General features: G+C 42.5%; 2 protein-coding genes across 17 annotated transcripts in view; both read left to right on the forward strand.

Moving 5' to 3' along the window:
* scrib (scribble planar cell polarity protein) overlaps nt 1-21,225 on the forward strand; it is a 78,534-nt gene extending 57,309 nt beyond the window's left edge. For 4 of the 16 annotated variants that reach the window (XM_084939603.1, XM_084939607.1, XM_084939606.1 and 1 more), the window contains 16 exons: nt 1,157-1,237; nt 5,546-5,617; nt 6,291-6,344; nt 6,828-6,950; nt 7,619-7,729; nt 9,042-9,092; nt 11,108-11,267; nt 11,365-11,560; nt 11,643-11,732; nt 11,918-12,100; nt 12,676-12,828; nt 13,461-13,600; nt 13,711-13,748; nt 14,269-14,343; nt 16,338-16,395; nt 19,220-21,225. In XM_084939603.1, the coding sequence (XP_084795729.1) occupies nt 1,157-1,237; nt 5,546-5,617; nt 6,291-6,344; nt 6,828-6,950; nt 7,619-7,729; nt 9,042-9,092; nt 11,108-11,267; nt 11,365-11,560; nt 11,643-11,732; nt 11,918-12,100; nt 12,676-12,828; nt 13,461-13,600; nt 13,711-13,748; nt 14,269-14,343; nt 16,338-16,395; nt 19,220-19,347 (1,713 nt within the window). In that variant the 3' untranslated portion in view covers nt 19,348-21,225. Of the gene's footprint in view, nt 1-1,156; nt 1,238-4,684; nt 5,096-5,545; nt 5,618-6,290; nt 6,345-6,827; nt 6,951-7,618; nt 7,730-9,041; nt 9,093-9,312; nt 9,478-11,107; nt 11,268-11,364; nt 11,561-11,642; nt 11,733-11,917; nt 12,101-12,675; nt 12,829-13,460; nt 13,601-13,710; nt 13,749-14,268; nt 14,344-16,337; nt 16,396-17,128; nt 17,159-19,219 lie in introns of all 16 variants that reach the window. The other 12 variants (XM_084939610.1, XM_084939604.1, XM_084939619.1 and 9 more) reach the window with 11 other exon arrangements.
* A 1,900-nt stretch (nt 21,226-23,125) lies between these two features.
* The window catches only part of LOC146380494 (uncharacterized), a 7,011-nt gene continuing 6,012 nt past the window's right edge, over nt 23,126-24,124 (forward strand). Inside the window, exons 1-2 of the mRNA XM_084939628.1 lie at nt 23,126-23,484; nt 23,969-24,028. Coding sequence (XP_084795754.1) covers nt 23,401-23,484; nt 23,969-24,028 — 144 coding nt within the window. The 5' untranslated portion in view covers nt 23,126-23,400. The remainder of the gene's footprint in view (nt 23,485-23,968; nt 24,029-24,124) is intronic.

A 24,124-nucleotide genomic window follows, 5' to 3' on the forward strand; every position in this document is an offset into this window, starting at 1 on the left:
TTTTATACATTTTCTTTTTTTAAGGGACCCAATTTAAATTGGAATAGTTGTGCTGGAGGGGCCCTGATAAGTGTCCACCTGCAAATGTAACCAAACAAAGGATACAAACACTTAAATCATAATTGAAGCAGCTCCTAAAGGAAAAAAGAGGAAATTCCCAGTCTCCTTTTTGACTTTTAGTTTCAATTTTTAAAAAATTTAAATCCTTAAACACAACTCAATCTCATGGAAAAACCACCCTTAGATTTATGAAACGTTCACATTTATACATTTAGAGTCAGGAGTTCCAGATCAGTGCAGGTGATTTAAAAACCCTGGAATTAGGCTTATTAAACCTCATCTGAGTTCTGGATTTCTCTTTGCTCTTCAGCATCTTTTAAAAAGCGCTTTAAAAAAGATCTCTAAACATTTAAACTAAAGCGTTTCACTTTAAGGAAAATCTACTGTGAGTGAGGTCAAACACTGACTGTGAAGCACTTTTTGGTATGAGGGACTGAGCAGCTGTTGCCCACTCATTAAATTGAACTCTAGGTAAGGTAAATGACTTTAATCACACTGGAAATCCAACAAGAAATGTCTCAGAAAGAAGAGATGTAGTGTTATGAAATGGGGGAAAAAAAGTATTGCTATAAAAAAAGCAAATTTAATGGAAATAAAACTCCTATAAGAAGCTGTTTCAGCTCTAAAAGGCTGATACTAGTCTGAGGGTTGCTACCTTTTTCCGCAGAAGGATATTATAGCTGTTAACATGTTATTTGTGGAGCTGTGCTATTTCACGTACTGATCAAACAATAACCCAATCCACAGATTTGAAGGCTTATTTAAGCTTTTTAAAACTGTGACCGAATTTTACAGCTGCCATTTCAGCTAAACGTATTTGATCATCTAGTCTACATATAATGATAGATTATGCAACAACCCTGAGGTTTCCTTTGATATTAGACATCAATTACATGTGTTTAAATTGTCATGCACAGCTGGAAAACTTTTAAGACTACAGAGTAGGAAAATCACTCACAGCCAGCTCAGACGTACAGAAAGTGCCAGTATTGATCTTTCGCTTGATTTCTTGTATTTGTTATGTGACCACCTGCTCTTTGTAAACTAAACTTCAGTGCAGACCGTCTTACCTCTGGGTCTGTTTATTTCCCATCAGAGCATTGGCACTGGACCGCTAAAACTCGACTACAAAACGCTAGCTGCGCTGCCCACCACGAGTCTGCAGAAGGTCAGCAGGGTGAGTTTTACTTCATGTTTGTCTGATTTTTACTTTTCAGAGTTTGTAAAAAGAAAGCAGTCTTCTTGAGTCAGCATTTTGAGAGCGGCCCATGCAGGAAGTCTTTTTAAAAGCTCAGAATAAACCCAGCGTCAGTCAGCTGGACCTCTATGAGCACTTAACACCTCCATGATCTTCACCGCAAGTCAACATTGCTGAAGACTAAACCTTGACTGCACAACACACAACAAGAGCAGAAGTAAATGAAGAGTCTTACGGGAAGACTAAAGTAATCCGGGAAGAATCACAAACGAAAGACTAAAAGAAAAACTACATATGGTGCAGAAGATTTTGGGAATGGAAGAAGGCAAAGCCCGAAGTCAGTCTTTGTATTCTGCAAGTGCGAGAGGGGGAGCTGGTGAGATACTGGAAAGGGGACAGCTGTCCACTATCAACTGGCCTATCTGTGATATTTTAAACCTGCATCTGGTTCTGAATTGGATGGAGTCTCCCGGGTGGGTGGGATGCTGGCGGACGGGGGGTGTCGCCTATGAGGAAAAGACAAGTGTTTCGGTTTGAGTTCCCAGTCTTAAGGGGAATACGTTTAAGTGAACATAGAGCTCTGTGCTTTTACCGTCCTACAGTGAGTATAATGGGTTTAACTGGAGGAAGTTTAAAGATTTAAAGCGACTCTGTTTTCTGTTTTTTCTGAGTCTTTCTGTCCTGTCTGTTCTCTCGTCAGTCTTATTTTAATCCAATTTTGTCTGTAATATGGTTGTTTAAAAACATTTTTAAACAGCAAATGTTAAATAATTCGCATTAATAATGCAGCTATGTGTGAAAGTTGTAAATTAGCAGCAGTACAGGCTTTTTTCTCAGTAACCTGTGAGAGTAGAACTTAACCTACATATCGTCTGCAGCTGTTCCTGCTCTGTGTGCTAGAGCTGCTCTGGAAACGTGGTCCTGTTCAGACTGTACTGTAAGAACAGCTTGTTGGTTAGTTACACTCATAGTGGACCAATATTTTAAATTGAAGGGGTTAGCATCTCATAAGCCCTGATTTTTGATGGTGAAACACAAGTGGGTGTGCTTCATAGCACTGCTTTGTTGTAAAAATGTTTCAACAAAAGAACAGGTGCTGCTTAAATATTAGTGATACAAGATGTGATTTATAAGAAGTTGAGATGGATTCAGACCTGAGAGCAACCTGCTAAACTGCCAATAGATAAATGTATAGAGGGCCTTGTTTTATTGGAACTGAGTGTGAAGACAGGGTTGTATTTCCCATTTGTTGGTGTTTAAATCATCCTCTCGCTACTGTTCCTTCATAATAAAACCTTTCTAAAATAAATATAAAAATAAAAAGGGTGGTTTAACCAAATTCCTAGAATTTTCCAAGAAGTTTATCCCGATTTTTAACTCAGGTTTACAAAGGTTGAATTTTGACGTTTATATTTGACATCAATTTTTTGTGATGTTGCCTAACGTATCCTATTAACGGCCCTAACCGATCCAAATTTTTAGAGTAGGGAAAACTAGTAGTGTTGTACTCCAGAAATTCCTGACTAAAAATGTGTTAGACCCATTCAGATGTCATTTAAGATTATCTGATACTTTCTGTTAGTAAAACTTTTTATTGGTAAATATGTATTTGGTTTTTAAGGACATCCCAAATCCTGATTAATGGAGCTATCATTTAATTTTACACAGAAAACATTTTCCATAAATTTTGTTCTGGCACTTCAGACTCTGCTTTCTGTTACTGATTCATGGCATTCACTTAAAGCCGTGACTGAAGTGTTTAAACGCTTCAGTTCCCAGGTTGCTTTGGACTTCCCAGACAGCTCAGCGCGTTGGCATGCCGGCGAACGAGCAGCCTGACTTTGCTCTGTCACAGCGGGGCCCCAGCTGTCCCTCGCAGTCTGTGTCGTTCACATTCCACCTCGCTGACCCTCATCGCAGCGCCGACTCTGACAGTACAGAGCTGCCTTGCTGCATCACAATGCTCGCTGTATTCTTACTGTGGCTATTTCGATTATCACCAGACATGTCAAGGCCATGTGGGATAAATTCCACTGCAGTTTGTCTGGGCTGACCTGAAGATTTTTAACAATTTTAAGGTCTTAAGTATGTGAAACAGAACATGGCCGAGATTCAGTTTCAGAGTGAACGTTGGTTTAAAAGCTGCGTATTCTCTCAGCTGTGACACGAGCAGTAGTCGTCACTGTTAAGTACAGGAGGAGCTGAAGGTGTGCTGGAGCCCGAATGTCTCACTGGTCTGATAATGTTTATTTAAAGCACATGCTAGGAGTGTGGGCTGCGGAGAGTCTTGAATGATGGCCGCTGGGAAACGTATCTTAAAGGCTTCGGGAAAGATTTAGTGACGTGAGGGACTCTTTTTAGCACCAAGACGCTTCTCTGTCGAGCTCATCTCACGTTTTAGAGAATGTAGCAGATACTGCATGAATGTACGTATTCAGTGTCCAGATATTGTATTGATTGTACTTAATTAGTTTCAAGCTGACCCTAAAAAGCGAGTTTTAGTATCTTTATTAATTTATTTTGTGGTCATAATGTTAAAATATTTTGATGACAAATGAGTCATTCATGCAACCTTCTATTTAAGCACAATGAATATAATATATATATCTCATTACACAAGCAGAAAATTATGTGTTTCTTTTTGTTTTCATTCAGTTTAATCTTCTAACGACTGGCCCGTTGGGTCATTCACCATAAACAGCATCTTCATCCAGTTCTTTCTAACTAACAATGAGTTCAGGATCAAAAGCAGGGCTTAAATGACTAAGCCCTAATCCAAAGTCCTTTTAGCAAATATTTAATAGAAAAATCTATTTGATCGGCAGCTTTAAGGGTTAGAATTGATCAGTATAAGTGCATCTTATCCTGTAAGTTTAATCCTATCAAAAGTTACGCATTTAAAATTTAAAAAACTGGCATTTTTATTATTGTTTATAAACCAGTCAAGTCATGACCCATCTGGTGTACCTGTAACTGGAAGATTGATTAATCTGTAATATTTTGAAAATAATAGTTGAAGTCCTACAAACAGGCCACTAATGTTTTTTATGGAGCTGCTAAGTTGGCACTTCAATTGGAGGGAAATTAAAGATGAAGAGAAGGTCATTGCACTTCCAGTACCTGCAAAAACCAGTTAGCCTGTGCGGGGGTGGGGGGGGGGGTGTTCAGTGAGTGTACCTGAGATCACATACAGTTAAAATTTTAGAGTTACAAATTTAGTTTTCTGCTGTTGAAATTGGTGCCACTTGGTCTCTGCAGTAACTTTAGTGAGAACAGCCAAACCTGTGAGGAGGGAATTGAAGTGGCAATCAACTTGTTTTGTCGTTTAATCTAACTGAGAGCAGCTTCCTTTCTTCTCTGTATTCTGGAGTTCCTGTCACTGGTTTACTGTCTGTCTGTCCCCCTCTTTCCTCTGCTGCTGTGCAGTTTTCTGTCACTCTGACTGATCCTATGGAGGCCCCCGTGCAGGCCCAGTACACAGCTCCTTTAAAGCCCCTAGGCTTTGGTTTAGATGAACCCTCTAAGTCCCTCAGCCACTTGGACCCTGAGTCCAGCTCCAGTCTGAACTCAGACCCCAGCTATCTTCAAGGATCCCATTTCTCCCCTGATGGGACCTCCACCCCCCAGAGTACTGGCTCCACGACACCTCTTAATTCATCCCTTGCACCTGAAGAAGAGGAGTGCCTGGTGGACTCTCAGTCGATTTGCTTCAGCGAGAACCCTTTCTTGGTGGCTAATCGCAGAGGAAAAGGTCTTCCTCCTGGAGAGCAGATCCTGTCGGGGCCTCCGGTGGGCTACGGCAGACAGGGGCAGCTGCAGCCCTGGCTGTTCAGCAAGGCAAGAGAGACGCCCGCCTGAGTGTGGTGTGGAGGCAGCATGGTGTGTTAACAGAAAGCTGCACTCTGAGATAAATACTCTCAGTTGGATGATTCATGTGAAAGAATTTTTTTTTCTCTCTAGGACGCTCTTTGGCCAATTCATTCATATTAATCCTGTTTTAATAATAACCAGCTGAACAGTTGCATGTTTTTACTGTGAGCACAGAGCTTGTGGCACCTCGTGAGGTATTTGTGAGTCTGTGATGAGGATCGACTGGAATGTCTGAGCCGACAGCTGTGAGGAGGAGGAGGGTCACGAAGGAGCACGGCACAGAAAAGCGCATGTTTAGGGAGGCGTAAATTCACAGCTGGACTAAACAGTTTTTTGTTTTTGTTTTGTTTTCTGCTCTGTGTTTTCAGTGAAACTGAGCGGCTGTTAAATTTGTGTCCTTACTTTTTGTTTTTCCAGGCGCCTTCCTCTGATTTCACCAGGACGGAAAGCCCAATCAGGGAAGCCCCTTACTCTCCTACTATCCAACCGGTAAGCGGCTCTTAAACCTAGCTCTCTTCTAATATTTATCGCCTGCTCTCATACCAATTTTTTTTAATTTTTTTTTTTTTTATCCTTTTTCCATGAGTCGCTTGTAGCTCTTTAGAGGAGGTATTTGACACTTTGACCTCTCCTCCCACCCTTAGCCCAGCCACCACTCCTCCAACAGCTCCCTGTGTGCAGGCAGGGAGACCCGCTTCGTAAGTGGGGCATGCGGCCCTTTCAGCGCTGGCCTGGATTTCTTTTTTAGCTCACGCTGCTCTGAGCTCTCTGACAGTAAAACATAACTAGCTGAGTGGTCTGAAAAGCATGTGACTGCTTCTCCGCAGCCAGCTGATTACTCATGGTTTGCCTCATGCAGACTGGAGAAATAGATCTACTGACCAGCTATGGCTTAATATTTTCTCACTGGGTGATCATTTTTGTTCCCCCCTTGAGCTTTATCAATCTGCGTTGCATATTACGACCGCTGTCCCACATTTGGTGATCATATTAGCTCAAGGAAAACTCTGGTAGCTTCAAGTTTTCTGAAGAGTGTCTTTATGTGGCCTGGCATCATCCTAAAAAAGCCCCTTAAGTTTACATTTAGTGATTTTATTCACTGTGCTGCTGATCCATGCATTTCTGTGTCATTGTCATGGCTTTGTTTTAATTTTTGTTGCAGGCAAATATTCATTACACCTCTACTCCCACTGTCAAGGACAACACCTCATCATCAGTGAGTGTCTCCAGAGCTCAGAAATAGCTGTTTTAGGATGATGTATTTTGCAGTATAAGAGTAGAGTCCAGTTTGTGTCAGTTTAACCACATATATGAAGCTATTTATGGTCTTGTATTTGATAGCCTACTGGTTACTATACAGGTGGGTGCTAAAGTGATGGAATTATTTCCCAGGAACAGTTAAATAAAGTCTAAAATCTAAACATATATATTTCATACATACAGTCTAGCCAGTATAGTATTGCATGCTAAAGTGCTAAACAGACCCTTAAAGTCTCTTTAGGTGCTCAGAATTGCCACGCCTGAAGTAGCTCTGGAGGAGGCGGAGCTTGATGTTAATTATATTCTATAAAATCTGCAGACATGCTCAGATGTATTTCACTCATCAACTCCACCCACTTTTCATTCATTCTAATTAAACTTCATCAACTCAAGCAACAGTTCACTCATATTTTACTATCAATATTTGTTTTCCTTCCAGACGCGACCAGGTGCCATCCAGCCAGTGGGGCGTGTTCGGCCCAGCAACTCGCCCGCCACACCAGACGGCCACAGCCCCAACCCCTTTCAGCATGGCCCCTCCCCCTTCAACTCCCAGACCTCTGTAAGACCCCTCACCACCACGTAGGGCTGTTCTCTCTCTCTGCTGTTGGCGTCCGTGCCACGTGCTGTGACTACACAGCCTAAAAAATAATAATAGTAATAATACTAAAAAAGTGCAGCAGTTACAGGTAGTTATGGCACACAAATGAGGTTCCAAAGACGTTAAAACCAAATCTGAAGGGTTTGAGTGCACAGGGGAGCTGAGTGTGTTCAGCCCCGGGCACATCTTGAGGTTGTAATTATTTGAGCTCTACCTGAAGACTCGACCCAGGATAACTCCTAAAAGTTAACCGCCTTTTGAAACATTCGCTCATTTCATTCTATCGGCAAGTAGCTCAAGTGGATCAGAAAATACTGATGAACCTATGATTTCATCTCATGTCTTGCTGATTGTTTTATAAAGTTGCTCATCGACGGGAGAAATCTTCCATTGCTTTGAACTCTCCAAGCCCTACTGTCTGTCTTTTTTGGCATACTCCCTCCTCTCTCACATGAAACCAGCTGCCATGCTCTTCACCTGTTCTCCTCCACAGTCTTCTTCAACGTTGCTGGTTTTTTTCATAGTCTGTCCTCTCCTCCATGTCTCTGTCTGTCTGTCCTCCCCCCCGCCTCCTTTACCATATCGACCTCTCCCACCCTCCCTCCGTGACCCCCCTCCCCACGCTGCAGCCTCGCGCCCCCTCCCCCTCCTCGCCCGACGAGTTTCCCATGAATGTCAAGCAGGCATACAAGGCGTTTGCCGCCGTGCCTCGCTCACTGGCAGTGCTGGAGCCGCCGCAGGTAGGCCGTGCTGTCCGGACTCAACCGGGTCACTACAACAACACAAGCATGCTGTGCTGCCTGGTTGGTCTCGTGCCGCATCCTCCTGACTGGAGCAGGCTGCGCTAAGTGAAGCCTGCGCCTTGTTGGGGGGGCCTGTGACGTGCTGTGACGTGTGGAATGCCTTCATTGCCATCATCTGTCATATTGGTGTTGACTCTCGATCCATCCATCCGTTCATGTGTGGCTCGTGTACTAATATTCAGTCACATTTATTTAAAAATATATTACACCCCTGTGCAATATCGCTTAAATGTCAAATGATTAAAAAGTGCATTGTCTCTGTCCTTTAGCAAAGTAGTTTTTCATCCCTGACTGATTGCCTCCCTGAGCCTGGTTGTGGTGGAAATTTCTCCCTGTTAAAAGGGAGGTTTTCCTTCCCACTGTGGCCAAACCGCTTGCTCATAGGTGGTCTATGAGCGCCTTATAGGTCATATGATTGTTGGGGTTTTGTCTGTTTTCTTTGTATTATTGGAGGGTCTTTAACACCTTGAGGCAACTATTGTTGTGATGTGATGCTATATAAATTAAATTGAAATTAACTGAATAGTTTTTGCCAGTCGTGGTTTGCAAACTAAATTAATATAAATATATATTGTAACATTAATGATGAATTGTACATAGAGAAGGTTTAATACCCAGCAGGGTGCTTCATAAAGTGCCTCATGGGATGAAGGTCACCCAAACTTGGTCTTCTTGAAAATATGTAGCATATTTAACCTAGCATGCAAACACCTAATGTCAACAAAAGAGCACACATTGAACACAGTTATAAGGCTGCTGTTCAGTACTCAGTTGAACTGTTAAATGTACAAATGTACATGATCGTGGGATTTTTAGAAAACATTTTCTGTAGTTTCTGTCTGTATTTAGAAATCGGTTGACACTTATTTGCAAACCTTCACCAGACTTTGTGACTATAGCAATTGTTCTGGAGACAGGTTGCCTCCCACCAGGGCCTAGTGGGAGGCAACCTGTGGCATCACCTCTTGATCAAAGTGGACAGCAAGGTTTTCACTTCCTTAAAAATCCCAGGTGTGCTGAGTTCTGTCTCAGCGATCACACTCTACTGTGTTTGTTTTTCATTGTTCATCTTATTATCAATGTAGTTACACTTTTCAATCATTTGACGTGATATTGCAGGGGGGTGTGCTGACTCCTGTACGTACTGTGTATCTGTTAATCAGTCTGCCTGTCCTCTGTAGTCATTTCAGTCCTGAGTCATTTTTGTGTCCTTCACGTTGCTAACACTCATTTCTTGCACTACCAACAGGACCTTTATGGCACAAGGAACAACTTCCAACCAAAGCAACCTTCTCCAGAGGTGAGTAAACATATCACAGGTGTCTGCTGTACCACGTTGACCAGAAAATAAAGACAGCAATTGTTTCTAGACATTTAGTTTCTAAAAGTCCCCCTCTACAGTTTCATTATATTTGGGTCAATATGGTGTTTAAGAAGTGAGTATTGAAGCTGTAGCTTTGCACATCTGCTCAAAGCGTGCTGCACTGATCATCTGGTGATGACCTGTGTGGCCTTTTCAGCCTGATTTGAACAACGAGGTGTTTGATGACACAGATGGTCGGGAGGGAGCTGGCGAGGGTCTGACCGGCAAGGTCTCCCCTCGGCAACCCCTCTTATCAGACCGTCGTGAGTATATGAGCTTTGCAGCAGTGCCGCGCCGCTCCACGCCTTCCATGGACCTGCAGGTACCCACCGCCTCCAACACAGCTAGAGCATCCCTGTGCTCATGTGCTTGGCTTGACCGGTGGTGGGGTCTGTGCTCCTACAGGTTGGAGACAACTATGCTACTTCTGTCAGGAATTGGGAGCGTCAGTTATTTGATGTGATGCAGCTTAATGGTGCTGGGTTATATTTTATGGCTGTTCTTTTTTCGTCCTCCTTGGTCTGAGATGCTTTTCTTGCATCTTTAACGACATCTTTTGACCTTCTTGCGAATGTCTCTGCAGCTTTAATTAGTCGGAATTAGTGCTGCAAGGACTTTCTATGTGTAGATGATCCTGCATTTAACATCTTCCCGGACACCAGAGTTTTTTTTGTTGTTTTTTTTTTGTTTTGTTTTCCTTGTGCTTTTGCGTTATCACAGAAAACGAACTCTAACATTTGTTCTGTTCAGCAGTAGGGCAGTGCGATATGACCAAAATCTCATATCCCGATATAAGAATTCTATCGTCCGATAACGATATAAATCACACAAATGTAACATTTTCTGTAAATTCTGTGAATCTCGGGCAGCTCGTCTTGCGTGAAGTGTTTCCAGCTGCGCGTCATGTAGCTGGAGTCGAGCGTTTTAACCAATGCATGATGAAACTATACATTTTTAGACATAAGTTGTAATGGCCGCCGTTTTCTTTGTGAGTATTTATTACACGGCGTGCTGCGGGGAAAAGCCTGTTCTAACGTTTGAGTCTAAGGTTTATTTTTTAGCACCTGGCGGCTCTTTTTTAATTCTCATCCGTAAATAATCTGCTCTTTCACGTGATTTAGTTTATTTTGAAAAGCCTCAACAGGATCTTGAGCTTTATTGTGAAAGGTTTATGTGGAACATAAACAAGCGGACACGCGATGCTGTTACCTCGTTGTTGCTAACCACAACGCATAAAAACAGGCGCTTGTCCATCCGTAGTGTGGTTATATTAAATATAAGAGAAAGAGAGAACTTTAAGAAAGTAATATAGCCACTACAGTGACCATCAAAACCATGAAAATATATTGCCGTAAACAGTTTATTTTGCGACACCACGAACCAAACGATAGCATAAAATGAAACGATGGACGTTTTTATATCGTCATCCGATATATATCGTTATATCGAACAGCCCTATTCAGCAGGGTAATTTTCCACAAGTTGACACCACTGTTATGATTTTTGAAGCATAAATGCAATTGCAACAACTTAAAGTGCCAACATGGGGTGGAAGGGAACTAAACCACAGCTGCATGACCTGAATTTCACCACAACCACTAACCTCCTGTGTTCATTGTAATAACTTTAAAAGTCCTTGTCGTCTCATTTAGCCACTTCTCTGTGGGATATTTACTGGGGTGTTGTATATTTTAGAATAAAATCTGTGGAACTGTGACGTTAACCAGACATCTTATTTCAAGCGTCTAACCAAAAACCTTTATAGATTTAGAGACGAAGGAACCTGATGTGCAACAATGCTGACTCATGCAGACTTCAGCATTCAATCTGCAGCACTATACGAATGTTATTATAATATAATTGCTTTTTCAGTAGGGAGAAATGCAAGCGCTCTAATTTCAGCATTTATCACTTCTAATTTTGTTCATTTTGTCCTGATTTTGATGCCACAGAGCCCAGTGTTTGGTGGTAAGCACAGCCCAGAGCAGCGCTCTTTCAGGGACAGACAGAAGTACTTTGAGATTGACGTGAAGCAACAGACGCCAGAAAAACCCAAGCCTCGAGTCTCCCTCGTCGGGGAGGATGACCTCAAGAAGATGAGGGAGGAAGAAGGTTTGTTTCCTGAGTGTCCTTCTTAGCCACATGCAGCTCATATCTAAGGAATGTGTTCAAATCAGTGGAGTGTGTTTACATGATAATCTGTTACCAGAGAGGAAGTTTGAGCAGCGAGCGCGGGAGTACTTACTGGATGATGACGACGAGGATGAGGATGAGGAGGACCTGGCCAAGCAGGTGGCACAGATGAAGGCCACCGGAAAGGTGTTGCTGGATGGAGTGGAGTACAAAGTGGAGCCGGTGTCCACCCCATCGCAGCACTGCTCCACACCGCCAAACTACAGCTCAGGGTGAGAAGCTGTGTTAGACTAATCTGTTTTTCTTTACACTTTCTTCCGCACACTGAAGACTAATTGTTCGTTTTGCATGAAGGCCTTCTTCAGTAGATGGCAAGGGAGACTCTCAGAGGAATTCATTGGAGGACAGCTTCAGGCTGGAGCAGAGGCCCAACTCAATGACTGGGTAATTACAACACACAGGACAACATGTTTACCTGCTGTTAGCCACTGATCACACTCCTCGCGTCATCCTCCCAGTGCGGTGGTCAGTTTAAGCTGCAGAATTTTCAATTTCTCCCTCTGATGACTGAGTGGGCTCAGAGTTCAAAGCCTAGAAACCAAACTAACTGCACCCGTCTATCCCGTCAGTCTCGTCCCAGCTTACCCCGGGGAATCAGCAGCTCCCATCCGAACAGCCAAAGCAGAGCGCAGACACCAAGAGAGACTTCGTATGCAGAGCCCCGAGCTGGCCGTGGCACCTGACAAGGACCTGTCCCCTGCGGAGAAACGAGCCCTGGAAGCCGAGAAGAGAGCAATGTGGAGGGCAGCACGGTAATGCAACCATGCCACACGTTAAGCAAGGATAATAAAATAAGTAGAATGTAATGCTTTCAGGGCTAAACCTCGATTTGTGGATTTATTTCAGCAGTTTTTGAGTAACAGGAGACTTAACTTGGATGGTAACTTTGGAAGACGGCAGCATCCACACGCAAAGAAAAATGCGTACCGAAGGAAACCAAGGATCAGACCAGACTTTTATAGTTGCACATTCTTTAGGGTTAGAGACACTTCTGTCCCACGTTTCCTGTTACAGTTTGTCAAGCTAGTAAATAAAAGGCTTCAAGAAGTTATTTTATGTCAAAGCAAACGTAAATTCTCGGTAGATTTAGTTTAGTGACTATCCTGCGTGTGTGGTCTGTCTCTGTCTCACTGTTACTGTGTCTAAAAATTGTCTTATTTATCATTTCTGGCTCTCCTACTTATATTGGTGTTTTACCTTCCATTCTTTGGTTTTCTTCTCTTTGTCTGTGTGCCTTTCTTCCTGTCCTCCACATTCCTCCGTCATCCTGGCGTACACTTTTTTTTATTCCACTCCCTCCCTCTCTCTGTGACCTTGTGGGGCACAGGCCCTATGGCCTAGAGGAGGATGTTAGGCAGTATGAGCAGGACCTGGCTAAGAGGCTCTACCAGGCCCGAGTGAGGGCATCTCAGGGCACGGCCGCGGCACCCCAGCCCCCCACTTCCTCCTCTACCTCCTCCTCTGCAGCCTCCCAGCTCAGGTCTGCTCCTCGGCCCCGGCCGCCAGGGCCAGATGCACGGCATCGTGGGGTTGTGCTGGGGTGCTTTGATATTTGGGGTACTTTGCTAGAGGCCGAGTTCGGAAAGGTCCAAGCAAGCACTCGCAGCAACACTGACAGTGCTTCCGCTGCCTTTCCAGTGCCGTACTGCTTCTGCACGTCTCTGCTGTTTCCCATCTCCAGCTCCTTTTGGTTCCCGTCTCTCTTTTCTTTTCTCTGTCTTGTCTTCCACCCTCGTTCTGCAGAACTCTTCGTTTTCATTTGTGCCTTGCTGTTCTTTTTGTACTGTTACTAACACGTGATCCGCAGTAAGTACGCAAGCTTTCTGTGAGCTGAGGGTACGCCTACTAGCGGTAGGTGGTCCCTTTTCCTGGAGTGCATCCTTAATTTTTGCTTTGAAATTACATTTATGTTATTTATTTTTTTAATCCCTGCAAACCAGGACAAGGAACACCCCAAAATAGCAGTGATTGGCCTGCACCCACCCGTAGTGGTGTGCATATGTGTGTGTGAGAGAGAGACGGTGTCAGTTTTTTGTCTCCCTATTTCTGTAAACGTTGGACTTTATTAAATGCCTTTGAATATTTTTTTGATTGCGGTCGTTCCTCCTGCAGAATGAAGTCTCTGGAGCAGGATGCACTGAAGGCTCAGATGGTCATCGCCAAGTCTCGGGACGGGAAGAAACGTGGGACACTAGATCAACTGACAGAGTCACCCTCGCCTGCACCAACACCCTCTCCCACTCCTATGGAGGGTAAGAAGCTGCTGCTAAAGGAAACTGTGTTTGTCTTTTCACCTAAAAAGCTCATTTTCCACCCTTTTTTTTTTTACCTGCTTAAGTACATTTCTTTGTCTGTTTGGCAGAGCTCAGTCCTCGAGGATTAACCTCGCCCGGCAGGCTGGTAAGATTTAATCCTGAATTTCAGTTTCTTATTGACTGATTTAATTGTTGTTGTTTTTTCCCCCCACTTGCTAGTTTGTACTGACTTGGAGAGCTTGAGTCATCATAATATTTAAAAAAAAAAAGCTGTAACACTTACTTTACAGTGTGATTTAATTGAATAAAGGAAACCGTCAGGCTCGTTTGTTCACAAGCTGGAAGAGGTACATTTGCATCAAAATACATTGACATGAATCCACCATCTTGCTCATTGCCACTCTATCCAATCAGAGCTGAAAACACACACACTGCTCTCCCATCAATGCCACAGCTGGCTGTTTAAATCACCCATTTGCCTCTCTGCCCTCCACTCTCCCTCTTCCATTTTATTCTGCCTTTTCCTCTTATTCCCTGACTTTTTCCCCTCTTCCGCTGTGTTTTCTCCTTTCTATACTTTGTCCCACTTCCTCCATTTTCCTCTCTTTTGTTTCCCTTATTTCCCCTCTTCTCCCTCTGCTCATTCCTGTTTGCTATCCTTCTAGTCCGTGTCAACAAAGAAGTTTGACTACCGACAGTTTGCTGCCATTCCTTCTTCCAAACCCGTATACGACATCCAGGTATTGGCTGCATGCCGATCTCCGGGGGCATCAAGCCTCCTCCTCCTCCCTCCCTCCCCTGGCTTTCCCGTGCTGCCTCTTCCCTCTAGTTTCTGTTAATCAGGAGGCCTCCGTGTGACTGCAGTCTAGGTTGTCGCTCAGTCATCGATCCGTGCTCTCTGTCCTATTCATGGTGTGGCTCACTAACTCTCACCTGCACAATGAAGGCGGACTTTTAATCTAAATAACAGCACACCACATCAGCCTCCCTCCCTTCCTGCCTCACACCTGTGACTCACAAATGTAACAGCATCTTTAGCTGTATCCATTCACATCTATCTATCTCGCAGCCAACTAATCGGTCGCAAACATTAACGCTCAGCAGCTGCTGGGATGCAGACAGGTCTTTGATCCCACTAACCTGGGTGGAAAACTCTGCATCTTATTCACTCTCGCACTCACTGCCATCAGTTGTCTTATTCCACGCATGGGTTGAACATCATGCAGAAGAATGACATGTCCTTCTTGACATTTCCTCTCATCTGCGCTCATCTCATCTCACCCGCTGATCTTCTGTGCTCTCAAGAGGATAACGGTTCCGTTTGTATCCGTCTGTTTGGGGAAGAGTTAATTTCCTCCCGTGTGGAGGAAGAGAAGGGAGAAGCAGGGGAATCTTGGTGTAGAGGTGGAGCAGCAGCGCTTGTTTGCAAGTGGTCGTTTATTTCTGAGTCGAATATCCGTCGTCTGTGACACCGCTTTCTGGGATTCTGGGATATTTATGGATATTACGAAAATTTTCACCTTGTTTGTTTCCTGCACGGTCGTTTAAGCCTTCGGGGGTTTCCAAACCTATCTTCAATCTTCACAGAGAACAAATTATTTGCAGTTGTAGTTATTCCTTGACTTTATAGTGGCTGTGAACTGAACCCTCCACTGCAGTATATAATATATATATACTTAATATAAGGCAAATTCCAATTTTGAAGTGTCAGGCAATGATTTTTACCTTTTTTGAAACAAGATGTCACAGATGAGGGTTGGATCTGACAGGCCTATGCTCCCCACGTGCTCAGTGAGACTTTGCTGCCCACGACCTTGCAGACTGGGAACACCCGACAATAGCTGCAGTTTTAGAGATCCTCTGACCCAGTCGGTTAGCCAGCAAAATTTTGTCCTTTCAAACTCACTCAAATCCTTACATTTGCCCATCTTTCCTGCTTCTATATCATAATATTATCTCTGATCAGTGTATACTGTCTTCGATCCCTGCAGACAAATTCAGTAGCTTTTAAAATGAAATTTACATGATGTCTACGTCGCAGCTGTATTTAAGTCGAGCGTGTTATCCGGCCCCTGAACAGAAGAATGCGTTGTACACTGATTGGTTGAGTCCCCCGCCTGCTAAAGTGGAGTGGAGATATAAAGGGAAGCCTTCACAGCTCGTATCATGGAATAACTCCAACCACAGCTAAGTCTGTGTTTGTGCATCATCTGAAAAACGTCTGAGCCTGTCATGTGTGTCGGCTTCAGTTGAGTGACACATTAAATTCTTTGTGTAGAGTAAATAAATAGATAAATCACTTCCAAGCATGATCAATTTAATTCAAATTAAGCAACAGATGACTCCTTACAGTTCTGCTTGTTTTTTTTCTTTGTTTTTTCCCCGTTGTGCATCGATGCATTAGTGCTGTTTCTCTGTTTGTCCTCTCTTTTGTGGGTGTGTCCAACTGACACAAGAAACCTCGACGCCAATGACTTAATCGACACCCTCTTCTTTTACACGCCCGTTTCTCCTGGGGGGAGTAGTTGAGTAGATGTACTCTGGCTTTGTGGCTCTGACAGATTAGGAGCTTCAGTGCTGCCTGCTAAACTGCAGAGAGCAGCTGACATGTTTCCTGACAGTCTCCTACCTTGCCAGCCCCACTACTCACCTGGTGAAAGCTTCCCCTGGGCTACAGGCTATTAAACCCCAGAGTCAGTCCCTGTTAATAAGAGTCTCTTTTTATTTCTTTCAGTCCCCAGACACAACTGACACAGACTTAAAGTTCATCGATGACGGCTCCAGTAACCCAGGTACGTGGTGCTGATTGTTACGCCCTGAACTGTACCAGAAACCTCATTTATTTGTATGCATGGGCTTCTTCCTGTTTCTGACTTTCAAAATAAAAGTCTTTGACACAGAGTGCGACTACTGTAGTAGCGGGAATTCTTGCTGATAAACAATGAAAAAAAGAGCTTATGTCAAACAAAATTTGGCAGATAACAAGATTTAAAAAAGTCTTGTCTTTGGATTTACTTCTAAGAAGAAAACTAAAATTTTAGAAAATAACTTCAAATAAGTAAAAATATTGAGACAATAACTCCAAACTTTTACTTATGAAACACAAAATGATTGTTTTCAGTGTCAGAAACAAGCTGCCTTACCAGTGTATTGAAAAGAGTGAGCCACAGTAAGAAATCAGCTGTAAGATAAAAGCAGACTTCTTTGAGGTATCAAGCAAAATATATAGTTTTTATTTCTGTATAACAAAGATATTGATGTGACCGTAATATTCTGATGTCACATAATGATAGTACAGTCATTTTAATCCAACACCGCCAAGAAAACGTGGCAGGAAACTTCTCACATGTGTAGAACAAATAATGGTTTCTGGTACAGATGGAGTATACACTCCTGCTTTTATTTTATTTTTTTTTTATTTTTTGGTTTCACTTAAAAATCAAAATTAAAAAAAAGCTTCACAAACAGGTGAAGTGATAGGAAAAGGAAGTTGTACCTCAACCTCTTCTGTCCCCTTTGATTCAGGTGCCTACCTGGGATAAGCGGCTCCTATTGGTAGGATCCTGTGTGCATGTGTTTGTCGCTGTGTGTGTGTGTGTGTGTGTGTGTGTGTGTGCGAGGAGCGTTTGTCGGGGTGTGTGTCGGGTTGTACATTTACACTCTAACCTGCTGTTTGTGTGGCACAGTTGGGGGTTTGGGTATAAGATGGGTGTGTCCACCTGGGTGTGCTTTGCCATCTGCTCGCCACCAGACAGGAAGCAGCTACTGATTCAAAGGGACGTTTTATGTGTAAAGGATCAGTTTAACCACAGTCCTTTGATTTGTGCATGGATTTGTTTTAAATATAAAGACGTGCACCAGAGAAACCACATGTGTGCGCTAAAATCTAATCAGAAACTTATTCGCTTTATTTTGAAAGCATGATTTGCTTATTAAAACTGGATAAGTACAGTTGTGGTCAGAAGTTTACGGTCATCATGGCCATGAGTGTCTTGGTAATTTAGGTTTATAATTATTTCTTTGAACTGTTTTTTTTTTCTGGGGTGGAATGATCGCATCTATCTTTAATCACTTTAAAAAAACAAGAACCGGGTGCATAAGTTTGAATTTATTTTGCCTTTTTTCTAGTCCACACAGGGTGAAATGTATACATAGATATAATATAACCACTAATATTTGGTTAAATGTCCCTTATTGGACCACTCTTTGAATTGTTTGGTAAATTGGTTTGTTTCTGGCTTTAACCTGGCTTTAAAAGCAGGATTGCGGTCAGGTCTTTGGGTAGGCCAGTGGTGTCCAAACCCAGGCCTCGGGGGCCGGTGTCCTGCAGGTTTTAGATGTGTCCTTAATTCATCACAGCTGAGTTAAATGGCTAAATTACCTCCTCAATAAAGTTCTCCAGAGGCCTGGTAATGAAATACTCATTTGATTCAGGTGTGTAGACCCAGGGTGAGATCTAAAACCTGCAGGACACCGTCCCTCGGGGCTTGGAGTTGGCCGAGCCTGGGTTAGGCCGTTTCAACAAATTTAATGTTAGCTGCCTTTATCCACTCCTAAATCAGTTGTGGATCGGGATCATTGTCCTGCTGGAACATCCAAGTTTTATCCTATTCCATCTACTTTGTGCAATGTACCAGTACCACCAGTAGCAAAACAGCCCCAGAGCATAATGCTACCACCACCATACTCGACGGCTGAAAGCTGCACATTTACTCCTCCAATTGTGCCTCTTATTATTGTGGACAAATAGCTCAGTCTTTGTCTCGACTAGCCATCAAACTTTTCTCCAGAAGGTATTTGGTTTGTCCAAGAGGGCAACTCCAAATTTGAGTCGAGTTTGAAGGTGTTGATTTTGGAGCAGGGGCTTCTTTCACGGTCGGCACCCACTCGGTCCATGGCGATTTAAAACCGGCTTCACTGTGGACACTGGTGCTGGTTTGGGTCTCCAGTGTTCCTAGTATGTGTCAATCCAATGAGTGCTGTCAAACAAGCTTTTTATTCTGCAAAGAGAAACTACCAGCAGCACTTAGTCATGATCACTAACTAGAAGTTACCCTGCCTTGTCAATTTAAAAGACTAATTGTTGGACCTATACGATCATTCCACCGTGCAAAAAAAGAAGTTCAAAGAAACCACCTGTGTGTACGTAAACATCTCACCACAACTGTGTTCATTGCTTTTATCCTCCTGCTCAGCTGGCTCAGCAAAGCTTTGGCCTACCTCTTTGCCCTGCAGATGCACACATGTAAAAACTCAGCTACATGATGGTTATGTGCTTCCTTTGTTTGTTTGTTTTTAATTTACATGATCAGCAGGACCAGTCACTATAGTAGAGAAGTGAAAGGATGTTTAAAACAAGGACTTGGCAGTGAAAACACTTAAGAAATACTGAAGTCATTGGTTTGAGTTTAGCACAGAAACTGGACGCATCTGTTTCCTGCTCGTTTCCAGCTGCTGCTCTAAATGTGGGGTGTCTCTCGCAGGGTCACGGGATTCACAGGGATCTTCTGTCCTGTCGCTCTGATCTTTTCTGCAGCAGATACTGTCACAAGAAAAGATGAGAAATTGCAGCAGCTCAAATGCATTTTCTCTCTCTTTTCGTTTTTCCCCTCCCAGGAACCGCCGCGAGCCCCGACGTCACCCCGCTGCCTGCCACCTCCGCCCTGGAGGAGATGGCTCTGTACAGCAACAAGCGCAAACTGAGGCAGGGCCGCCGCAGCCTGGAAACCGCTGTGCCCACATAACACCTCACCAACTGAAGAAAAACCCTGCAGACGTCACGCAAACATACACAACATTACAAACACTGTGGAGCACTGGCCTCAGAGGGGCGTGCGTCCACAGGAGGTGCAGATTCACCAAACACTACACATGCTGTCAGTAGAGCGAGATTTACTCTGCCGTATGTAACCACTGTAAAGTCTGCGACGCTGATAGTTGCCACACAGACACTTAGAGCCCGCGTGCCAGTCTTGCCTTTCCAGTCTGAGGGCCAGTTGATCGACGGCCCCTCAGCGGCAAGAAAGCGCTAGCGTTGTTAGCTAGGGTTGCTACTTATCTTTTTATTTCTTTCCATTTAGCATTCAGTTTGCCTCGTAGAATCAGATCTATTTTAACTAGAGATCAAAGCTTTTAGGGTTTTTTTAATTTGAATTTCTAAGCGTTCAGTGATTTTTGATGCTTTTAAACAAAACATACTGGAAGACAAACGCAGAAAAGAAATGGGTCATAGCTATACTAACTTCTTGAGAGACATTCATAGGCTTTCAGTGTTTTCTTCAGCCGACAGGAGTGTGTATGTGTATATATATACATACACATATATATATTAAACGAGTAGGGAACATCCTGCTACCTTCACTGTCACAAAATGTGGTGAGCTTTTTTTTTTATTTTTTAAAAGAGTACATATCATTTTTGCACTGCCACTGGTCCGCCTTTTAAAGAACTTATTCCTTCACCCTATCCCGGCCTGGAGGCCAGCTGATAATGCGACTCGCCATCTGTTAATGAGTCACAAAATCACAGCTTTCAGCCCATTATTTGCATATCACTTCATTTTATCTTCGCTTTTAACTCATCCGTTTTGTTTGAGACAGCCATATTTACAAATTCAATTGCCTAAGTTGTTTCAAATCCACTTCGCGGGGCCTTTAGCAATGTCACATTCCTCTGTAGAGAGTATGACTGACTACAATGGAGGAAGCAGCATGGAGCAGGCAGTTTGGGAGCATGCATTTTGGCATCATTTTAATATTAATGGTACTTATCCTGCCCTGTTAAGGGTAATAGTTGTTTGTTTTTTTTAAATCAATGTGAATCACCACTTTCCTTGCGTTATGAGGTTTGCCACAGTGATGTGAAGGTAGCAGGTGTGTGTTTTTGTTGTTTTTATTTTTTTGTTGTTTGTTTTTTTTTTCTGTCTATGGTTAATTTAAATCTGACGCCACTGAAAATCATTTATCGTGTGAATAATGTACAAATACTGAGAGGAAAAGCAAAATTTGGGGTGTGAAACTGAGCCAGTCTTGGACCTACACTAAACACGTGGACTGCTGATGCATCTAGGTTCAGGCAGGCTTGGCGCTGGGATGCTCTCTGCATGTATAGTGGTTTGCTAATGGGAGAGGCCTGAGAGGCAGAACTAGTTAGTCCCTCTCAAGACATTGATCTCACTCAGACTCTTCAGCTTACAGCTCGACACAGTGTCAGTGACGGGTATTTCTGCAGAATCACAGCATCGTAGCATTTTGTGTTAATTTAATGTAGTGTCTTCTAATTAAAGCTTTCCGTGTTGCTCTCACCGACTGAAATTCAGTTTGATAACATTCGCAACAGCTAATATCTTTAAAAAAAAAAATCTTTTAGTAGATAAAACTTTTTTTCCAGATGGGGTTCACTACATTTTTGATGCAGTGTTTCGAGTTTCTGTGTTTAATTCTTTTCGTCTTGAGTTCTCTTCGGGGGCTTTTACTTGCCAATAGGCTGGAGGGGAAAAGGGTCACATGTCCTAGGGTTGAGGGTTATAGCTCATACAAGACTGTAACTAGTGAATTTGTACAACCAAAGAAGTCTATTTTGTGGTTCAGGAATAATAAATTTTACTTTCCATGTAAAAAGCTGACTGACTCTGTCGTGTGTTGTGTGCTGGGTTAACATACAAGAAGAACAAAGAACAGGCAAGAGGCTGCAAGACACTAAAATGTGTAATGATGTTAGGAAAACATATAAGTAGAGGGCACGGCTTGTGAGAGATGATGGCCAAATTTTCAGCTTTATTTATATATCACCAAACTACAACAGCAGTGACCTCAAGGTGCTTTATATCGTAAGGTAAAGACCTTCCAATAATCCAGAGAAAACCTTAAAAATCAAACGCTCCCCTATGACCAAACAATTGGTGATAACGTGAAGAAAAAACTCCCTTTTAACAGGAAGACACCTCTGGCAGAACCTGGCTCAGGGAGGGGCTATCTGCCATGACCAGCTGGGGTGATGGGAGGAAGACGGGATAAAGATGGCTGTGGCAGACAGCCAGAGATTAATAATAACTAATGATAAAATCAGTGGTGTAGTTAGTGAAGAAGAAACGGTGCATGATGGGAAGTCCCCAGCACTCTAGACCTATTGCATCATAACTAAGGGACGAGTTAGGGTCACCTGATCCAGCCCTAACTATATGCTTTATCTGAAAGGAAAGTCTTGAGTCTAATCTTAAAAGTAGAGGGTGTCTGACTCCCTAATCCGAACTGGGAGCTGGGCCCACAGAAGAAGGGACTGAAAGCTCAGCGTCCCATTCTACTTTTAAAAACTCTACGAACTACAAGTAAACCAGCAGCCTGAGAGCGAAGTGCTCTGCTGGGGTGATACGGGACTATAAGGCCTATAAGATGAGATGGGGGTCTGATTATTTAACACCTTGTATGTGATTAGAGGGATTTTACATTTACTTTGGGATTTAACAGGGAGCTGATGAAGAGAAATACGGTAAGTGTGCTTATTTGCACAGAACTGGCAGATGGATGTTGCCTGCCGAACAGTCTTCTGAAAGCTTGCAAAGAGTGCAGTAATGTTAATGGGTTCATATCACTAACTATATGAAAAAATTGACTAAAGGCTGCAAGTTTAGCTCGCCCAGTTGAGCAGGTGACCATTCACCACATGGCTCAATGCAGAGACCAGGTGTCAAGTCTGACCACGGGCCCTTTGCTGTGTCTCCCTATTTGTCACTATTCTGTCTAAAGATGGACATGTGTATAATTGCCACTATTCCTGGATGAAGAGCAGTCTGGCTGTCAGATGGATGCAGATCCAGAGTTCAGTTTCTCTGGAGAAGACATCAGAGTCTAGCTCCACTTTACTCAAGTTTATCATTAGGCTAGCTTACATGAACAGATCATATCAAGTTAAATATCAATTTTCATGTTATTTGAAAACATAAAGGCCTGGTTGAGCCTCCTGTGGTGGGTTAAAGGGAAGAACAAATTCCCCAGTGATGAAATCTCTCTCAAATCAGCATTGCAAGAAAAAGAATCATTCATTGTTGCTTTATTAATGTTTCATTATAAATGAAGCTGAATTTTTTTTTTTTATCTTTTAGCATTTTTAATGTAATTTGAATTTTAGTTTCCAGACCTGAATCTTCAGTTTTTATTGTAATCCAGCTGTGACTGTAACAACGCATTTAAGTGCATTTTTCTGTGTTTGATATAAAGTTGCTATCACTTTTTTCTTCTCTTTAAACTCTACTTTCCATCCCGTTAATCCTAGTTTTGCACGTGAAAAATGTTAAATACAAGTAATTCAATAATTATAATTTTCAGTTGTTCTGTGGGAGAGGTTAGCTTTTTGCTTATTTGCAGGAATAATCAACCATGTGATTACAAACACTGGTACGAGTTTTCTTAGTGCACCCTCCTCTTACTTCGGGTGCCAAACCAAAGCAGTGAAAATGCTGTTGAGCAAGTAGGTGGACTAAAATTTCAGAAAGAAAACTAATGATTAATATACGTCGGAGTTTTGTGGGAGAAAAATATGTTAACGTACAAGAGACTGAAGATTAATCAGCTGCAGAAAAAGATACAGAAGACAACCAGCTGTCAAAATAAAACAGGAAAGCAGTTTGACTAACAAACTCAAACTTGACATAGAAAGCGTTACGAGGGAAGGCGAGGAAAATAACACAAAATAAACTCAGAGTTGGACTTTAACCTACAAGTGAAGCCATAAATTCAAATTCCTCTTACTGGGACTGCAAAGCAGACATCGTGCACACAGGAGGCCGATTTGTTTTTAAGATGAGGGGACTCACACTGCTTATGGTGGGAATTATTCTGGCTGCACTGACAGATCTGCCTTTGACAGACTTTTCATTTGCAGAGGTAAGAAAAAAAGTACTAAATGCCACTCTTCTGTAAGGTAGTGCAAATACAATCATTTTTATATCATTGCAAAATCAATTATGCTCATTCAAAGCTTTTACTCAGTTTAAATGTGCGTAAGTATTGTTGCTCAATACTGCAAACAAATACACAGCTAACTAATGCATTTAATCACTCCTGCAAGCTTAATAATGAAAATATATAAATAATTAAACAAATGTGTAATCGCTGCTTGGTTTTGGGTCTGAATATTTTCTAAATATGTTTTCAGATCTAAATATTTTCTATTTTTTAGATGATAAATTGATTGGTAAAAGTCTGTGTGCTTGATCACATTATGTCGGTTAAGTGACAGAAATCGATTTTTTTAAGGCTCATTCTGTTAAGCATTGAAATGTTTAAGACAAAAAAAGTCCTTTACATGATCTGCCAAATGGAAGTGAACACGTTATAACTAAAGCTGCTTTAAATATATATTTTTTAGGCTGGATATTTATCTATGAGGCCAATGGAAGGTACAAACGGGACGTCCAACTCAACAGAGGTGTGTGAACTTTGAGTGTTTCATGTTTTAATCTGTTTAGGTGAAACTTAAAATCAAATTAGATTTTGACAAATATAAGCAGTGCTGCTCAAATAT

Source organism: Perissodus microlepis, chromosome 9 (genome assembly GCF_051167445.1).
Source record: "Perissodus microlepis isolate ML-2025 ecotype Zambia chromosome 9, ASM5116744v1, whole genome shotgun sequence".
NCBI classification, from domain to species: Eukaryota; Metazoa; Chordata; class Actinopteri; order Cichliformes; family Cichlidae; genus Perissodus; species Perissodus microlepis.